At 38.5% G+C, this 20,603-nt stretch overlaps 1 protein-coding gene across 1 annotated transcript in view; it reads left to right on the top strand.

Moving 5' to 3' along the window:
- sick (sickie) overlaps nt 1-20,603 on the top strand; it is a 501,196-nt gene that overhangs the window by 303,104 nt on the left and 177,489 nt on the right. Inside the window, exons 15-16 of the mRNA XM_067143723.2 lie at nt 8,172-8,287; nt 12,567-12,718. Of these exons, the coding sequence (XP_066999824.2) occupies nt 8,172-8,287; nt 12,567-12,718 (268 nt within the window). The remainder of the gene's footprint in view (nt 1-8,171; nt 8,288-12,566; nt 12,719-20,603) is intronic.

The following is a 20,603-nucleotide window of genomic DNA, read 5'->3' as shown; positions in this document are numbered from 1 at the left end:
AGTCTTGTTTCAAGATTGCTTTGTACCTGATATATTGTAATGTTCACTCAGTGAAAAATATTCTTAAGTTTGTTTTTGGAAAAGAAATATAACCTTTTAAAGTTTTAACTCAACTTTGATATTGTAGATAGACCCATTCATCCCAGCACCTTTTTTAACCTCTTTCTGCTCCACAGGTAACCCCGTAACAATAATAATGATAATAATAATATAAACATCATCAGCATCATCAACATCAGCCCACTACCAACTGCCTGAATATTGTTGCATTTGTTCCTGCTCTGTGAATTGCTGTCAGAGTTCAGTTTTTATTTTTGTGTGTTACTTCTGTGTTCATTAATTCCTCCAAAAAATTATCTGTTCTCAGAGCAGAATGATTTTAAAATTCTGTAAAGAAAAAGTCTTCAAAGTTGTAAAAAGGGCTGCTAAGTCTGTGGATAGATGAAAGAAGAATGTGTCTTAACATTGCTAGGGAGTGTGAAAAAGCGAATAAGGATGGAATTCGCATCCTAACCCCAAGTAAACATTGACTGCGGGCTAAGAAGACATAACTCAGTGTTTTATTAAAAGTGTTGTATGTCTAAGTTTCTTGATGTATTATGAAGTACACAAATAACTGCTCATGTGATACATTAATGGAGCAGAAACTCAAAAGTACTGTGATAGATGTTAGTTAGGAAAGCAGTGATCAAAGTGACAAGGAAACTTATGCAGCTGAGACTGAGCAGGCAAGAGAGTAGAATTCAAGCCAGTGAGATGAAATTCCTAAGAAGTATGATAGGAAAGACAGAGTAGGAAATGAAGATGTTAGGAAGGAAGTTGGGATAGGAAAGCTAAATGAGAGATTTGAAAATAAACTAAGGTGGTTTGGACGTGTAAAGAGGATGGAGGGGAATAGAATTCCAAGACAGGTGCTGGAGGAAAAGTGCGAGGGCAAGAGAGCAAGAGGAAGACCTAGAACAAGGTAGATTGAATCAATGAAGAGCGGCATAAGAAGACGAAATTTAGCCTGGGACAAGACCATGGAAGAGGAATGGTGGAAGGAAAGAGGAAGATAGAGAAGTGTCATAAATACCCCGACCCAGCAGGAGCTGGATAAGGGGAGATGATGATGATGATGATGATCTATTATTGCCAACCACGTTTAACCTTTTGCAAAATGATGATCATTAGAACCATAAAATGTTTCTTGTTTGCTTTCAGAGGAGTGTGGAGAAGGTTCAGGAATGGAAATTTTGGCAGATTTATATTGATCATCAGAATGTTCCAAAAAATAACCAGTGAGGAGATCTGGGACTTAGAAATGGAATGGGTGTATTAGTTGGGAAGAAAAACATTTTCTTGTAGAAAATACAACCTACACGTGCAACTAAAGCTAAAAAAGAAGTTTCATAAAAAATTACTGAAAGTAATAATCTAGGAACAGGAAGACAAGAATAGTGCTGTAGTTCAAATCATAACCAATGAAGAATTTATACATTGGTAATAATGACCAAAATCTTTCTGAAGTGTACTAGAGAATCATAGATCTGGGAGGGAGGGAGGTAGGGAGGGAGGGAGGAAGGAAATAAGTAAAAGTGAGATGAACTCTTAGTAGATCCTAGCAAACTACTGAATGAATGAATGAATGAATGAATGAATGAATGAATGAATGTATTATATGTCTATATCCTGTTTCTCTATGGGGTCGGGTATGAAGTGAGATGAATCTTTGTAGGAAGTTTTTACAACCAGATGCCCTTCCTGATGTCGACCGCATCAGAGGAGTTAATGAGATGAAATGAATGATGTAATATATGATAGTAGGGAAGGTGAGGTGAAACTTGGTACTGGTACATAGCCTCCTCCTGTTGAATGACACCAAGGGGTCTGCTCAAGGCTTAACATCCCCAGCCAACAGTCAGCAGCATCATATGCCTTCAGTCCATATGAACATTGGAGAGAGGTTTGGAATTGATTCCAGGCTTTTTGGCACTCGATGTAGTGATATAACACAAACTCTCCTGTCCTGCCGACCAGTGGGGCTTGGACTTGCAACATGGTGTCAGACCGTATAGACTTGATGCCTTAATGATCATGGCCATCAGGTAGGCTGTCCTAGGAATGTACTAAATAAATGGGGTAAAAAAATGTTTTGGAGACCTACTCAATCTATATGGAACATACTCACAGTGTTAGGGTCAGGAAAATGAGGAAAAGAAAATAATAATCATCATCATATTATTATTTATTTATTAGTTTATTTATTTATTTATTTATTTATTTATTTATTTATTTATTTATTTATTTATTTATTTATTTATTTATTTATTTATTTATTCATTCATTCTTGTTTCGTTTCGGCCAACTAAGGACCACGTCATTTCAACTGTTTCCCTGGAGCTTTAATGTTCGTCCAGTATTCCTTCATTCGTATACAGTGTTGCTCCTTTTGCTCTTTCGTCTGTGCCTTTCCAGTTTTCATCTTCAGCTTTGGTTGGAAACTCTGATGTTTTTGGTGTTTATTCTTAAGTGGGACACGCTCCTGGATATCTACAAATGAGATCCCAATCTCCTGCAGATCTTTCTGTACCTCACTGAACCATGCCCCCTTTGCCTTTTTCTCTTGGAGGAAAGTGAAAATGCGGTTGGTTAACTGTGTTGAATTCATTCGGGTCATGTGTCCATAAAAAGTAATCCTCCTTTTTCACATCACATCGGTTATTTTCTCCACATGCGAGTACAACTCCTGGTTGTGCCGTCTCGTAAACTCGCCGTTGTCTTTGACTGGACCTAAGGTTTTTCTCAACATATTTCTTTCCTTGGCCTCCAATTTCTCCATCATGCCTTTTTTGTTCATGGCGAGACATTCCACTGCATATAGAGCCTCTGGCTGGATGACAATACAATAGTTTTTGATTTTTGCATTCAGAGATATAGATCTTTTGTTATAGACATTTTTAGTCAGATGGTAAGCCATTTCCATTTTATTCATGTGTGAAGGAAAGGCTTCTTTTTCGGACATGCTAGGTTCTATCCATTCACCAAGATAAATTTTTCTACTCGCTTGACTTTTCCGTGAGTCCCTTCTAGCTCACTTGGCACCAGTTTGATGTTTGTAATGAATTTCATTTTCTCAAAGGAGATTTGGAGTCCCGCCTTTGCAGCTTGTATTTGAAGCTGGTTGATCATTCAAGGAATCGGCAAAAACCGCGAGATCGTCTGCAAATGCTAGGCAGTCAATTGAAACGTTCTTATTCTTGTGGCCTAGTCTGACTCCGCTTTTGACTCCTTCATAACTCATTTCTCTGCGCCATTCACAGATCACTTTCTCAAGAACGCAGTTGAACAACAGAGGTGAGAGACCATCTCCTTGCCTAACTCCTGTCCATATTTCAAAGGCATCTGAAGTCTCGCCTCTAAACTTCTCTTTTGAGATCGTGCTGGTAAGAGTCTGTTGGATGATCACCCTTGTTTTACCGTCCAAGCCAAATTCCTTTAAGATCTGAAGTAGGGTAGTTCTATCAGTTGAATCATAGGCCTTCTTAAAGTTTTGAGCGTTACTACAAAAGGCTTGCTCCTTAGTTTAAGATATGAAAGGACAGATTTCAGGCTCATAATTTGCTCCACACGACTGTCCTTTCCTGAAACCTCCTTAGTAATCACACAGCTCTGGATCTAGCTGTTCTTCTGCCCTGATTTGAAGAGCTTTCGAGAGAATTTTGTAGGTTATAAGTAGGAGGGAGATGCCGCGATAGTTGTTAACATCCGACTTGTCGCCTTTCTTATGAAGTGGATGGTTTAGGGCAGATGTCCAGTCACTTGGAAGTCTTTCAGTATTCCAGATTTCATGTATGATGTCTGTTAATTTCTCTACTGCATTGTCACTAGCAAACTTCCACCATTCAGCTATTATCGAATCTTCACCCGGCGCTGTATTATTCTTCAAGGATTGGATAATCTGTCTGACTTCCTCTTTCGTAGGTGGACCTGAATCTCGGTGGACTGTTGTTTTATCTTTAAATGTGAATCTGGACGTTGGGGCCTCGCAGTTAAGAAGGGATTCGAAGTATTTTGCAAGGATCCGGCATTTTTTCTTGTCGTTATGGGCTAGTTTTCCATTGGAATCTCTGAACTGTAGGTTCGGTGGGTCGTATTTCCTCAAGTTGCTTTTAAATGTTTTATAAAAGTCGCATGTATTGTTGTTCTTGAAATCCTGCTCAATTTGAGCCAGCTGATGTTTATCAAAAGCACGTTTAATGCTGCGGATGGTTTTTGCTGCACACTTTCTCTCATTCAAAAAGATTGTCCAGTTGACTTGGTTTTTTAGCGAGTTCCATTTCTGCCAGGCGAACTGTCTTTGCCTTATCGCTGCATTGCATTCACTGTTCCACCAAGCATGCTTCCTGGGCTTAGTAAGCTGAACCGTCTCTAGCTGTTTTGACCAGGGCCTTGCGCAGTTGTTCCCAGTTCTATGCATCCACCGATTGTAGTTTCTGAGAGAACTCGTGGTTAGATCCTAGTTTTTCTCTACCAAATCTTTCAATCCTTTTGGCTCGAACTCTCCTTGTGTTTCTCGGGAGCAGTTTGATTTTTATCTCGGATAGATAGTGATCTGAGTCCAGTTTTGCTTGTCTTAGAACTTTCACATTCTGAATTTCTCTTTGAGCCTTCTGTGCGATCGCAACATGATCAATCCAGAATTACCAAGGTGGTAATAATTTTGTGTGGCTATTTCTAGCCGGGTGCAGCCCTTGTAAGGCAGACCCTCCGATGAGGGTGGGCGGCATCTGCCATGTGTAGGTAACTGCATGGTATTGTGGTGGAGGATAGTGTTATGTGTGGTGTGTGAGTTGCAGGGATGTTGGGGACAGCACTAACACCTAGCCCCCGAGCCACTGGAATTAACCAATGAAGGTTAAAATCCCCGACCCGGCCGGGACTCGAACCCGGGACCCTCTGAACCGAAGGCCAGTACGCTGACCGTTCAGCCAACGAGTCGGCCTAAACTCGTGTCCTCATCCCGAGGTGGTGCAGCTCTTTTCAGGCACACCCCCATTGGAGGTGAGCTGCATGTACCATTTCAACCACATACCAGCCCTCCTGCCATTCTTAAATTTCTGGCAGTACCGGGAATCGAACCCGGGCCCCTGAGGACGGCAGCTAATAACACTAACCGTTACGCTACGGGGGCGGACACCAAGGTGGTGATTTGGGGATTTCCAGGTCTTCTGTTTCTTGAGCAGGTGTTTAAAAGCAGTAGACTTCATTACGAGGTTAAATGCCTTACACAGCTCTATTAGCCTTTCTCCATTACGATTTGTTCTCTGGTGAGCAGGATAGCTTCCAACGATGTTTCGGAACTTTCTCTCTTTGCCTACCTGGGCATTGAAATCCCCAAGCATGATTATGGTATGTTTGTCTGGAATTTTGGATAAAATCTCAAGTTCTTCCCAGAATCTATCAGTTCCCTCTGGGTCTCTCTTGTTCGCTTGGTTGATCGGTACATGAACGTTCACAATAGTATACATTTTGTTTGTGCTTCAAAAGGACAGAGTCCTCTGCTATTCACAGAGGTGAAATTTGTTATTGAGTCCAGAATTATTTTGTTGACTACAAATCCTGTGCCAAGGTGGGGGACAGTTTGTATGACACGTTTACCAGGTTTACCCTTGAAGATCCTGTAACCTTCAGATTCAAAAGCCTGCTCATCTGTAAATCTCATTTCCTGAATTGCTGCAATCAAAATTTGCTGTTCCGATAGGATATCTGTGAGCTGTTTCAGTTTTCCTACCTTCTGGAGAGAACTGGCATTAAAGGTAGCAAAGAAATTCTTTGCTCTATGCTTGATCTTTTGTGGAGTCATGTCAGTGCAGGTTCCCCAGAATCCAAAGGCCCGCTAACGTCATACAAGATGACAGTGAATTGGTTACCACCTGGGGTAGTAGCTTTAGCTGAAATTTCCTCCATGCTTTTTTCACAGTAGACTGGGGTCGGTGATATTTCGCACCGACCAAGGTGCTACCAAGGTTGTGAGCCTTGGAGCCCCCAGCACTGATCGGTTCACCGACCCAATTTCCGCTGGGATTGGTTACCCAACGTTCCACTGGGTTGCTCAGCTTAACAGGGGCACCTCTTGTAGGTTACGTGCTGGAGTTGGAGTGAAGAGGCTAGTTGGATTCTTTTGCTGAATCTAATAGTTTATTGTTGCAGATGGTCGCAATGACACATTTCACTCCCATTTGCCAGATTATTAAATAATCTAGTGTGCCATAAAGCTGCAAAAGTAGGTGAAATTTGGTCAGAAATGGCATCAAGATTCAGTTGTCAACTGAGCTGTTGGTTTGAAGTAGTTTCAGAAGTGAGATAATGGTGTGTAATTTGTTCCTGTTGTAAATTTCATATACATCATTAACTGAATGACCCAAATTGCTTAGTTGAACTTAAGTCCAGGCACGTTGCTTGTCAGTGGGGGAATGGGCATTTCAGACAGCCTGTACGTTTAGGACTTGCAGTATAATTCCTAACTCTTCATTATGAGCACCCTTTGGTATTGTTTCCACCCATTTATACTTACAAAATAACAAAATAAGATTCCATACCTTACCTGCATACAAAATACTGTAGTGTTATGCATTACAAGACATAATTCTGAAAGCTGTGGAAGTCAAGTTTGAAATATATGAATAGGAACAAAATATTGAATTAGCTTTTTCTGGGAGCTACATTTATACAGCCTTATTGGATCGAGAAACATCTTGTTACACATTCAAGAGCTAAACTTTCTTCAGCTTATGCGAGTTATTTTTGCGTTCACTGAAGCCACTTGTTTATTTTGGTTTTGGCCCACATTCTAAACACGATCAATATATTTCTACAATTCCTGACATAAATATTTATCATCACCATCATCATCCTATGACAGTGCAATAATATGATACTTAACTTCTCACTATATCATATACAGTACGTGAAACGAGCTTCCCCAAAGACTGCAACAATATGTATTCAGAATAAGAATAGCAATGCGGTATACCATGGGCAACATCAGAGAATGACTGTGAATAATCTGTCGGCTGATCCTTTCACAATAGAAACATCTACATGCGAGCCCTTTTCAGGGCCACGGTTAACAATTATATCTGTCAACATAGAAGGCATAACTTCAACCAAAGAAGCAATACTACAAGTCAGCATCAGTGCTATATATATTGCGCCTACAGGAGACGCACAGGAGATGTGTCATGAGTAGACCCGAAATAAATAGAATGAGTCTTGCCATCAAAAGACCGCATGACAAACATGGAAGTGTTATCTTCGTTCACCCAGATGTACAGATTCTCTCTATGGCACTTACAGAGGAAAACATTGAAATTCTCACTATACAAACCACCCAGTGCTGAATTCATTGTTTATAAACCATACAATTTCCAAAATAAACATGTGCCACTTGTGATTGGCGACTTCAATAACCATGTAGTAGGTAGAAATGAATCATCTTACTCTAATACATGATTCAAAACTACCTGCATCATTTAACAGTGGCAGGTGGATATGGGGCCATAATCCTGACCTGATATTCAGTTCCAGTAATATCAGCCAACAATGTATAAAATCTGTCTGTTCTCCTCCAATACCAAAAGGTACCTGTTTGGAGGAGGTTTAATTTTAGAAAAGCAGACTGGCTGAGATTTGCAGAATCGATGGATGCAGAGGTGTCTTCTATAGAACCAGTACCATAATGCTAAGACACCTTCACCTCGGCTGTGAAGAGATGTTCCAGAATGTTTATTCCTCATGGCTCTTGAACATCCTATATCCCCGGGCTTTGTTGGGCTTCCTTCACAGAAGACCTTTAGCAGGCCAAGATTTGGTCAAAAACTATATAAACTGTGTTAAATGTATGTTTCTGGAAACCAAGGGGAAAATGTCAAGTATTGAGTAGTTTGAATAATTCCTATATAATAATAAACCAGATATTAAACAAATAAATTCTTTACCTAATGCATGCATAATTTTGCTTCTTCACGTCAAAAATAGCTCCATAAACAAAAAATAAATTGTGATGAACATTGCATTACATGTTCATAGTTCTGTGTGTTCCTGAGTTTCCTTTAGATTATATGATAATGTCTTGCAGTGACATAAAAATAAGAGGTGTTATTGTTTTTAGTGTGTCTTCTCACTTTCAGGTTCAACTATCCTATGTCTCCTATTACTTCATCTGCATCTAGTCATATGCTGAGTCGAACCAGCATGTCCCCATATTCAGGTCTTCTATCTAAAACTAACTCCAAGGATGATGAAGGTGAGTAAATTTTAGTTTTATTAATATTCTAATAGGACTTCTAAATATTTTTCTTAAAAATTGAAAATATTTGTCATCACCTTTGAGAGATTTATGCTAAATAATAAATAAAGTCCATAAGGGAGATAAATATGTTCTGATGGAGAAGCAACTATCGTAAAATTCCATAACTACTATTGAAGAGAAATTGATTCCTTTTTAGTTCATTAATGAATTTTTATATTCCACACACTCCAGACTAAATTTTCTGTCATATTAGAAAAAGAATCATAGTTGAAGAAATAAATGGAAATGCGAATGACACGTTTAGATTGAAATCGCTTTGGTATTAAACAGTGCTCAGAAACACAAAGTAGGTGACAGTTTGAAGAGTTTATTATTCTATCTGCCGTTAGCTTTGTCTCCTTAATACAATGTTCCCAATACTGATTTGTGTTGGGCAATTTAAGGGGATCGCCTGCAGTTACACCTGCAATTTCAATTTGATCTTTCTAATACATCCTTTCACAGTGATTACCACTGTGAGGAATAGAAAAAAGTCTGCTGAGACATGGACAGGTGCGTAGGTCGGATAAGGAAGCACAAATCAAACATTCCTGAATGAACAGCAATGCGTGAACTGGCGGAGGCTCCAGGAGTTGTTTCTCTGCAAGTCTGTTTTTTTTTTCTCCCAACATTTTCTCTCAAACGTTTCAAGACTTTGATATAATTCCAGTGGTTCACTGCTTGTCCCTCAGGTAGGCATTTGTGGTGCACAACAACCAGACTTTCACGTTCAACCTGACCTACCATGTCTTCATCATTTGGTACATCTCCTTAAATTTTTCACCAGTTAGAAGCAAATGTTGATACGCTGCCCATAATATTGACATCTCGACAGTCGCAGCACACACTCACTCACTGACAGCTGCTGGGTGATAACTAATTTTTTCAGAATGTGCCACATACGGCACCAATATACAGCACCACTTACTGGGAAACCACCAAGACTTTGGACAGTATTTTCAGAGTTTGGTTAATTTCTGAACAGGCTTAGTAGAAGTTGTTTCCAGTTCTGTATTGTCATGATTTTAAAATTTTGAGTTTTTGGCCCACTTTATTCAAACCAAGATATTTTTTTTTTAAATTTTTTTTTACTAAAACAGATATTATTGAGTCCTATTCCTCATGTGGTATTTAGACACAGCATTTCAAATGAAGTCATAGCATTTTAATAGGAATACGTCCCACATCAGACAAAATACGAGGAATCATGGTGCGTTAGGAATTTATATCCATCTCAGAATTGACAAATAAAGAATTTAAGTCCTGTGAGATTATAGGTTCGATGCATAAGTTCGTGCAGTATTCTTTTGGGTTGGCAACAATGCGGCGTGAAGGGTTTGCTGATCGCTATTCCGTCGTTTTAAGTGAGTTTGGAGTTTGTGTGTTGTGAAACACAGATTTTCTTGATTGTGTGTATGTGACTCAATAATGCTGGGTCGAAACATGTCTATTTATGTGTGAAGTTTCGTCTTAATTGGATGTATAATATATAGTATTGACTAGGAGGATTAAAATAGTTTTGTGCAATTTTGTAAGAACGTATTATTTGTGTATATTTCAGACAAACAGATATGGAACGTCATTTTGAGGAAAGTGAGCATTTCTGACACATTTTTCTCTTTGAGTTTAACCGAGAATCCTGTGGAGCAGGAGCTGTGAGAACAATTTGTGAAGTGTACAGGAATGAAGCAATTGCTGAAAAAACAGCACAAAAATGGTTTTCCTGCTTTTCAGCTGGACGGTTTGACTTGTCTGATGATCCGCGTTCTGGATGAAAATCGCTTGAATGGATTGTGAGTTACAGTGCGAGACAGTAAAATAAAATATAAGAACTGCACAAACTTATGCTTTGACCCAATATGTCCTTCGACTTGGAATCAGGATTGAGGGGAAAGTGGACATAACCCATATCTTTTGCACCATCCTAGCATTCACCTGCTGTTTAAATTTGATATCTAAGGGAAAACACTCCTACAATTGTTGTTGTTGTTTTCTAATGAAAAATTTTGTATTTATTCCATTAATCTTCCAGCATCACACTACAGATTTTGCAGGTTGTTCTGCTGTTGATGAATGTGATCTAACATTGGACATATCTGGAGTTAAACTTTGTCGTTTGTAGAATTCTGCTGTTTGCTTTTCAGTTTCGACACTGTTTACATACATATATAACTTTCAAGTTTTCCAGTCTGTCAAGACTAGTATGAGATGAAGAAAATGCTATAAAATACCTGTCAAGGAAAACATTTAGTGAATAATTTTCTGGTCATTTCGATAAGTTTTCTTTCCGAATTGCCCAGTAGCTTGTCATTCGTTTTGATCTTTTCTGTTGTTTCACATCTGTAAATACCCTTTTCATTGTATGTTGTGTGCCTGTTTTTGGTTTAAATCTATTTTTTATGTTGTTCAGTTTCTGTAAATTTTCTTTGTTTTGCAAATTGTCCGGAGTTATTTCTTGTTCTTCCATATCCTCTCTAATTTCCTCAATCCATCATACTTGTTGCTTCATATTCTAGAGTTCTCTATAATTTTTCTTGGTAATGTGGTTTTTGGTGTCCTCGTAATGCGACCAAAAAAATAAGAGATTCTCTTCTTCCTTTTAGCATCTGTGATGGGCTTCAGTTCTCTGTACACCACTTCATTTGGCACTATCCACCATTGTTCATATTTTTGATACTTTTTATTTATGCACATCCTTGCTATTTCTCTCTCTACTTTTAGGATCTTGTCGATTCTGTTTCTCTGAGCGACTTAAAAAAAAAAAAAAAAGAGTTTCACTTCTGTATGTCACCTCTGGTTGAACTACCGTCATGTAATGTTTTGATCGATAAACATTTTTTATTGTATGTAGACCATGTTAATTTTTGAGATTTTATCATTTTATTAGTTCTTTCTTGCCATGCATGTTTCTCATCATCATCATCTGGAGCAGTTTCTAACCACAGGCTAGGTCCGCTTGAAGCAGAAGCCTCTCCATCGTTTTCTGTCCATCCACCACTTCTCTTCTGTCACTGTCGTCCAGTTTCCTCCTTTTGCGTCCATGTTCTTCTTTACACCTTTCAGCCATCTGTCCCGTGGTCTTCCTCTAGGTCTCCTTCCCTTCAACTCCAATTCTAACATCTTTCTTGTTATCCTCTCTTCTCCTGTTCACTTAACATGTCCATACCAGTGCAGCCTTGATTTTTCTGTCTTTCCCTGTAGGGGTGCCTAATTTACCATTTCTCACTCTGTCCATTCTTGTTAAAGCTATTCGACACCTCTGAAACTTCATTTCCACTGCTTGTATTCTACTTTTATCCCTCTCCTTTATCACCCACATTTCTGATCCGTATGTCAAAACTGGCACAAAATAAGTCTTGTAGATAATTCCTTTACATCTCTGTGGTACATCCCTGTTCCGTATCAGTCCTCCCACACTCGTAAAGAATCCATTTGCACACCTTCCTCCTTCATTGTTTTTTACTTTTCTGTTATTTACTGTTATGCGGTTTATTACTACTGGATCTGCTGCCATTATCTCACAATCAGTCTTTCCAAATGATATTTGGAGTAAACTTCTTATTTGATTTCATAACCAGCATTAGGGTTAGAATTGGCTACTGCTTCATTCCTTGATATAGTTTGGTTTTTTCTTCTCGGTTCGAATAGGCCTGCTTTGGACTACGCTTCTTCAACTGTTAGGTTTTGATCTTTGCCCAGTATTGGTGCATTTTTGCCAGTGTAACTCCTTTCTTTCATTTGTCCAGGAGTTTTTTCCTGAAATCCATGGACTTCCTTCAGTGTACGTCGTACAGATTGCCTATCTTGAAGATCTGATATTCCCAGTTCTTTAACGTCCTTCTCAGTTTCTGTCTGTATCTTGTTGTTCTGCCAGAAGATAAACAGGCAATTGGTCAGTCTTTTGGAAGGCAGGTTTACTATATGGCCATAGAAGGCTACTCTCCTTTTCCTAGCACAATCAGAGAACCTCTCAACTGTTGCCTTTGTTAGCAATCATTTACAGTTGAATTCAAACTCATATCTGCACCAAACAAACCTTCATCTCATCGTCATTTAAATCCTCCTTAGAATGAAACACTTCTTTTTCTTCTCATTCTACCCCCACTAACTTCTTGTGGTTGAAAGTTTATGTTCAGTAATTTCTGAAAGATGAACAAATAGAAGGTTCACAGTAAACTTCTAAAGTAGAACAAAGGGAAATAGCAACTACGATATTGTACTTTTTGTATTCTAGTTCATGGATCTTCTGTGAGTTTGGTGTCAACTGCGTCATCCCTGTACAGTACAGCAGAGGAGAAACAAGCTCATGAAATTCGGAAGTTGCGCAGAGAACTTCAAGATGCTCAAGAAAAAGTGCACACTCTTACCAGTCAACTCTCCACAAATGTGAGTAGAGATTATTATTTTACTCTTTAAGTTTTGTCAAGCTGTCTCATTAGCAATTTTTTTTTTAAAAAAGATATTGAGTGTTACTAAATCTGATTGTGTTATTCCTGCAGTTGTAGGACAATCTTATAAAAAAATACAGATAATTCGCAGTAATTTCATGAACAGACTTCCGTGAATTATCCACATTTTTTTCCTTTAATGTATTGTAAAAGGTTTTGCTATATCTTCGTGGCTATTTCCCAGTTTCTTGGGGTCGGCGCTTAGTGTGGATTTGACCAGGGGCAGTGGGTCATTAAGGTCTAAAGGGAGCCCCACCAGATTTGTGCACATAATGAGTTTAGAAATGTTATATTATTTATATTTTAGATAATTAATTCAATGAGTCATTATCATCATCATCATCATCATCATCATCATCATCATCATCATCATCCTTTCAGGTATTAGTCTTATAGAAGAACTGTTAGTGTCTATACAATAGATTTGCATTTTTACACCATCTCTTCCTGGGGCGTCCCACAGATCTCTTCCTACCAGGGCAGTAGTTTATGACTGCTTTGGGGATCCTGCTTCTGTCCATCCTGTTTAGGTGTTCTAGCCAATTTCTCTGGTATTCATAGATGTATTCCAATACAAGTCTGCTTTTAAGGTCATTCAGCACATCTGTATTTCTTTTGTGTTCCCACTTAGTGACTCCTGCTATTCGCTGCATGTATTTCATTTCAGCTGTTTTTATTCTCTCATCACATTTCCTCAGGGTCCACGCTTCACTTCCATAGCAAAGTACAGGTCTTGCCAAGGTTTTGTAGATTCTTGTACGGGTGTGTTTTTGAACTAATGATGGTCTAAAAACTTTATTAATTATTCCCAGACATCTGTTGAATTTGGAGATTTTCTCGGGTATGTGCAGTTCTTCAAAGAAAGACAGTTTGTAGCCGAGGTATTTAAAATCATTTACTCTTTCCAAAATGTTGTTATTTAACCAGATCTTGCTTCTTACTGGTTCCTTGCCACAGAAAGCCATTATCTTACTTTTCTGAGGGGATATTTCCATTGAGTACTTTTTTGAGACTAGGTTTAGGTTATACATTGAACGCTGTAAATCATCTTCTGAGGTGGTGACCAGCACTAAGTCATCTGCAGATAATATTGTGTCCAGCTGTAGATTTCTGTTAATGCGGATGGGACCATGTCTTGTTTCTCTAAATTCTCATATGAGAGCATTCATATAGATTATGAACAGGAGAGGGGAAAGACGGCAACCCTGTCTTACTCCTGTGTTTATTGTTTTCCACTCTGATAATTTATCCTTGACCTTTACGGAAATACAATTGTATTGAATAGGTGGACACAGTAATTTTATTCAAGAAAGAATTTTACTTATTGTATCTTCAATACAGAACAAAATGAGATTAGTTTCTGGTAATCAGGTTATGTTCATAAAGGTTCCTTATATTCTGTACCATCTGTTGTGGAGTGTGGTCAGATATTAGAATATTAAGTAAGGTATTGCAGTTTACTTTGTCGAAAGCGTTTTTGAAGTCCACAAAGGCAATATGTGTTTCTACATTGAATTCCCTGTGTTTTTCTAGAAGGATTTTCATTGTGCAATAGCCATCGCAGCAAGATCTTCCCTTTCTGAAGCCAAATTGTTCCTCTCCCAGAATGTTCTCATAGTGTTTATGCAGTTTATTTTTAATGATTTGGTGTATATTTTATAAGTCTCTGTAGTTTTCACAATAATTTTTGTCATGTTTCTTGCTTCAGTTTTCAAGTGGGTTTTCTCCTTTCCAAATTCTATTTAGGAACTGAGTGAATCTTTCTGGGAAAGATTTGCATGAATATTTGAATAACTATATTTAAGCCATCTTCCCCAGGTGTTTTATTGCACTTAAGTGTTTTCAGGACTGGAGCTAGTTCTGCCATTGTAATGTGTTCGATGTGTGGATTGTCTGAGTGAAGTGTCTGAATAGGTGAGACATTCTGTGACCATAAATTTTGAAAGTGACGAGACCAAATTTATATCTGAGTACCACTGTTCTGAAGTAATTAATGATATGAGAAAATGAGAGTATGATTGTTACATGTTTTCTACGTTTATCCTGACACTGGGGCTGATTCTCTCTCATCCCTCACAGTGAGTATTGGTTACTGTTTTGAATGTTAGTGAACCTTTGAGGGAGTGAAAGTTTCAATGCATTTTAAAAAGTCAAGCTAGGGGCTAGCTTTGACATGCCTCCAATAAAATAGGACAATATACACAAAGCTGTAGATGGCGATGTTGTTGCCAACTCACTTGTATTCTTCTAACCTCATGTAAGATGTTCTGGTGATCATTCACAGAGTGAAGCTTTTGACACGTATTGGGTGGTATGAATAAAACGTGAGTACTTACTCAAATTATATACTCATGAGCATGAGCATTTAGTAGGAGTATATTCTCAGCCCAAGTAGTATGTACTCAATTTGGTAAGAATAAAAAGATTCTCCTCTGATGGAGTAGATAACTCAAGCGCACCGCCATGTGGATCGTTTGAAACTTGAGTAGATACTCATGTTGTGTACAATCGTCAATTGTTATCTTATTTGGTTCCAATCGCAACGTAACCTCAAATGGATCCGGTTTAGTTTGTAGTTTGCACTGATTGTTCGTCAAGTTCGTTGATATGGAAAGTATTCACCCGTTAACATTTGCGAATATATTGTGGGAACATGCGGTACTTTTTAGCAAGTCCCAAATGCCGGCGGTTCGGAAAGAAAAATCCAAAGCGTTGGAAGCAATTCAAACGAAATTGATAGCCATGTGCGGCAAGAAAGTTGAGATCGGCACCATTACGAAAAGGATAAACAATATGAAAATGAGTGTGAAACAAAAGTGCGACGTAAACCAAACAGGGAATAAAAGGATAGTGCTGAAGGACTGGGAGAATATTATCCACGAGCTGTTGGATGGGGATACTAATCCAACATTGACACGAATACCAGGTATGTTCCTAAAGTATATTCACGATTTTCTTGGACATGTTTATAGAGGTTGTAGAAAGTACAGTATTTTGTGTGCTGACACTGCAAACTTTAAGGTTGAGATATTTCTATTTATTGCTTTATAAGAACCAAATAGCACCTAGGCCTTTGGTTCAGAGTACGCGAGTTTGCATCCTGGGCCTGAGATTTTAGCTCCGTTTAATTCAATTGTCCAGAGAAAACTGAATTAGTGAATTAAAACGTTTTTCGTTTTTTTTCTCCGTAGGAGCAACTGCGGTTGGAGTAGGGCTTCCTGAAGTTCAGCCACAACACATTCCTCCACCTGTAGTGGAATTTGTAGTATTGAAAGAGGGAGGAGGAGGAGGGAGTCCTGTAGAAATTGTCAACTCTCCAAATGTAGTCACCCCTAAACGAAAAAGAAGTGTTTTGGACGACTACGAAAATGACGAAACCAGAACTCTAAATAATACAGACCTGCAGCGCTTGGTGCTGTTAAAGCAGATAAGAGTGTTGGAACTCACAGAAAAAAAAGTTAAAATCAGAGATGAAAGAATGATAGTCGAGTATATTTATTTTTAAAAATAAATTGTTTTGCATACATTTTTGATTTTTTTAGTGAACAATAAACAGAGTGACACTGGTACTTGCTGCAAGTCAAACACCTTGCTATATTATCTCTGCCAATTCACTTCGCTTAGCTTCACCATTCCACCTGATATTTGCAGCAGCTGCCATGTCATCCTCATTTCCATCTTCTAACCTTACATTGCTACCTACTGGTTGTAGTTCAGGGTCCTCATCCTGTAAGTACTTGGTAATATTGTGCAACACACAGCAACAAATGATCAGTTTTGGCACTTTATTTAAAGGCTGGCGTACTTTGTGCTGAAGAATTGGGAAACGTTGTTTTAGTTGCCCAAAACATCGTTCGATCACTACTCTTTCTTTGGTAATGCACCTGTTATAAGCAATTTCTTGAGGTGTTTGTAGATTTCTGAGCGGTGTCATAAGCCACGGTGCAATACCATAGCCACTATCCGCTAACAGTAACGCATTTACCGTATTCAGACTTACTGTTGTCTGGACAGCTGAATTTCTCCAGACTCGTGAATCATGCACAGATCCAGGCCATGATGCATGAACCAGCTCGTACCGGCAATTTTTGGCACAAGTAAACAAAGGCAAGAAATAGCACAAACAAGAAAAATATTAAAACAGGAAACGTGATACCCAAAGCAGAAACTGGACCATAAAACAGAGGCATTTGGGACTGTAACCTTGCGGTTTTTGACGGTGGTAAATGATTGTAGAATGAAAGAAAAACGCTGCTTAATTTCCTTTTTTAAAAACAAAAACTATATTGTTCAATTCCCAAGATTTAAAAAAAACATTAACACAAGACAATAGAACATAACCTACAATGACTAGGGAGGTGCACCTCTAAAAAACTATAGATTGAATTGCTTAAAGGTCGGTTAATTAAGAAAACAAACTCTGAACTCAATTGAAGTAACAAATTGTTTAACAAATAGATTGGATTTGAAAAATTAGGAATAGAGTGACGTCGTTGGATTTCAAAACAAATAAAGGGTACAATGGAAAGAAAATCAAAACAAGGTAGGTAAAAATCAAGAATGTCCATGGTCACATCTATACTGACCATCAAAAGGGCACAAGAAGTTACCTTAAATTTACACAGATTTACATGAAAATTAATAATAATTTACTTCTTTTTAACCTCCTTCTCCGGGAATAATTTGTTCATTAGGCAAGGCGAGACCGCGAGATTCTTCTCTGAAACAGGTTCACAATGGATACAAGTAGAAACAAATTAACACGCCCAGAAAGCATATCCAAATCGGAAGGCGCACGTCAAACATTAATTAACTGGGAAAGCAGCTCAAATCAGAACTGAGTGAGCACACAATAATTCAAATGTGCATAATACGCCAGGCAGCTCAATCCAAAGGAAAAGCTCCCGGAATAAATCACATATCGCAGGAAGAAGAATAAATAGCCCACAGAAATCCAACATAAAGACGCGCACGTCGCCAATTTATTTTCAGGAAACACGTCCACCATTTCAATAATCAGGAACAGACGTTCTTGTGGGTGACGGTAACCATAGAAACGTAAACAAGACAGAGCGTTACCCTAGGAGAAAGGAAAAATCAACAGCAAGAGAAAACCGAGATCAGAGAGAAAAAAAATTAAGCAGAAAACAGATTCCGATCCACAGAGAAAATCTCACGATCTCATACAATTTGATAGCATTACATGATTCCCCTTTTAAAAAAATTAAATTTACATTACTCCAAACTTCTTCTACAAGGTTGAAACAGAAAAGTCTTCTAGCTCATAAACTCTTAGTCGGAAGGTATTCCTCCCATGGAGATGCTGATTAAACTGAGTAGTCCGTAAGCCGAAAGTTTTTTATGCATGACAGTTCCAAGTAGGCTCGAAATGAAGGATTACCAGAATAGGAGATCGTAGAGCGTAGTAATGTCCACAAATTAAGTTTGGGTTTGAGACGATTCAAACCAGTTCCAGTAGAAAATTTAAATAAGATATGTTTGAAAAATAGAACTTACATTTCGTCCATGAAGCCCAACTAACACATGGCGTCAGATAGATAAACAGCTACTTACAATCTTGAAGAGCTCAAAACAAGCGAAATAAATAATCCACGCCCACTCATTTGAAGAAAGAAAATTTTAAATTAGAAGAATAAATCACTTCAAGGCCGTAGCCCCGTATTCATTACACGTTACCCAAGCATATTGCGGTGGGTAAAAGCTCCTTTGTAGAGCAAACTTGCAAAGCTTGCATACAGCATGGCTTCCAACAACGCACTCACCCACGCCAGCAAGGCGAGGTACACCAACAGAGCGTAGGCTCGCAACCGGACCAAATCAAACTCGCTCCAAGGCTGGCCCGAGATCAGACCAGTAGATAATGGGGTAATGGTGACGTACAACAAATTAAACATTTAAAGTACCCCGCGGACAGATGGACTGAATACAGATACATTTAGCTACATTAGTCGCACAGTACACAAAATAAAAGAGAATAGGAAAAATATATCCAAGTGACATACATTTCAATGGCAAATTGCCCCGGTCTAAAATGTTGAAGGGAAAGGCTTAAATCGTGTACCGACTGGCACATGCATCGACACTGGTAAAAACTTCCTTGGCATTGCACGTTGCCTGTACAGTAATACTTGCATAAACTTTCCTGTTTATATATTCATCACCATAATGTGTAGACTTATTAATTCCAACATGACTGCAGTCAAGAGCACCTACCACTGCTGGAAAGTAGTACTTTTCCTGCCACTCTTGTTTCGCAACTTCAGCTTTAGCCATGATGCGGTCCATAACCTCAACAAGATTTTTAGACACAGTTGTTTGATGGATTCCAAGATCTTCTCCTATGCCACACTGGAATCCTGGGTCACCTACAAATCTTAAAAATGCTTTTAATTTTACTATGTTTTTAACAGCACCACCTCTTGTTTCCAGTTTCTCCGGTCCAAATAAGTATAGTTTTAACCAGTCCACATTAACTTTTGAAAAACGATATAGACTTTAAAATTATTAGAGTCCACATGTTCACTTCTCTCCTTGTAAATTTTTCCACGAGGCACCACATTATTAATAAACTCAGCCATGTTATTTCTCCTCAGAAGCTAAAAATGGGTATATACTTTTTTGCTAGTTGTTTTACGTCGCACCGACACAGATAGGTCTTACGGCGACGATGGGACAGGAAAGGGCTAGGAATGGGAAGGAAGCGGCCGTGGCCTCAATTAAGGTACAGCCCCAGCATTTGCCTGGTGTGAGAATGGGAAACCACGGAAAACCATTTTCAGGGCTGCCGACAGTGGGGTTCGAACCTGCTATCTCCCGAATACTGGATACTGGCCGCACTTAAGCGACTGCAGCTATCGAGCTCGGTATGGTATATACTAGAGCTTGAGACAACTATCAGCCATACTCAAAACAAAGTGAGTATATACTCATCAATCTGAGAAGGTACTCCCTTTTATTCATAGCACATATGAGAAACTACTCTCAGGCTCTTAGGAAGGTAAGTATATGCTACACCATCTCCATAACTTGAGTATATACTCAGGTAGTGAGTACATTCTCAAGAACTTTATTCTTATGAAGTGGAGTATATACTCAGAAAAGTAGAGTACAAACTATATTCTCATTTTTATTCATACCACCCATTGAATTTTAGTTTACAGTTTGCTTTTAGCATTTACGGTATGGAGAGCATAAGTTCTGGATAGCTTTTGTTTAACGGAATGTAGAGTTTAAAATAGTGAATAGTTTGGTCCATAGAAGAATCAACGAGCCCAGTTCCTTTATAAATGAGGTAGGCCCTCACTTTTAAAGTATTTTATTATTAGCTCAAGCATGCTTAACTCTACTGATACTGCCAATAAAAATGTAATGACGAGGTTTTAATATATACAACTGCCGAAGAAACGAAAACTTCATTAATAATAGTAACATAAAACAGTGTAGTAATAATAATAATAATAATAATAATAATAATAATAATAATAATAATAATGGAGAAATTGGAGGCCAAGGAAAGAAAGATTTTGAGAAAAATCTTAGGTCCAGTCAAAGACAACGGCGAGTTTAGGAGACGGCACAACCAGGAGTTGTACTCGCATGTGGAGAAAATAACTGATGTGATGCGAAAAAGGAGGATTACTTTTTATGGACACATGGCCCGAATGAATTCAACACGGTTAACCAACCGCATCTTCACTTTCCTCCAAGAGAAAAAGGCAAAGGGGCCATGGTTCAGTGAGGTACAGAAAGATCTGCAGGAGATTGGGATCTCATTTGAAGATATCCAGGAGCGTGTCCCACTT

Source organism: Anabrus simplex, chromosome 3, assembly GCF_040414725.1.
Source record: "Anabrus simplex isolate iqAnaSimp1 chromosome 3, ASM4041472v1, whole genome shotgun sequence".
NCBI lineage: Eukaryota > Metazoa > Arthropoda > Insecta > Orthoptera > Tettigoniidae > Anabrus > Anabrus simplex.
Note: the sequence above shows the minus strand (reverse complement) of the source record. Positions and strands in the feature narration are given on the sequence as shown.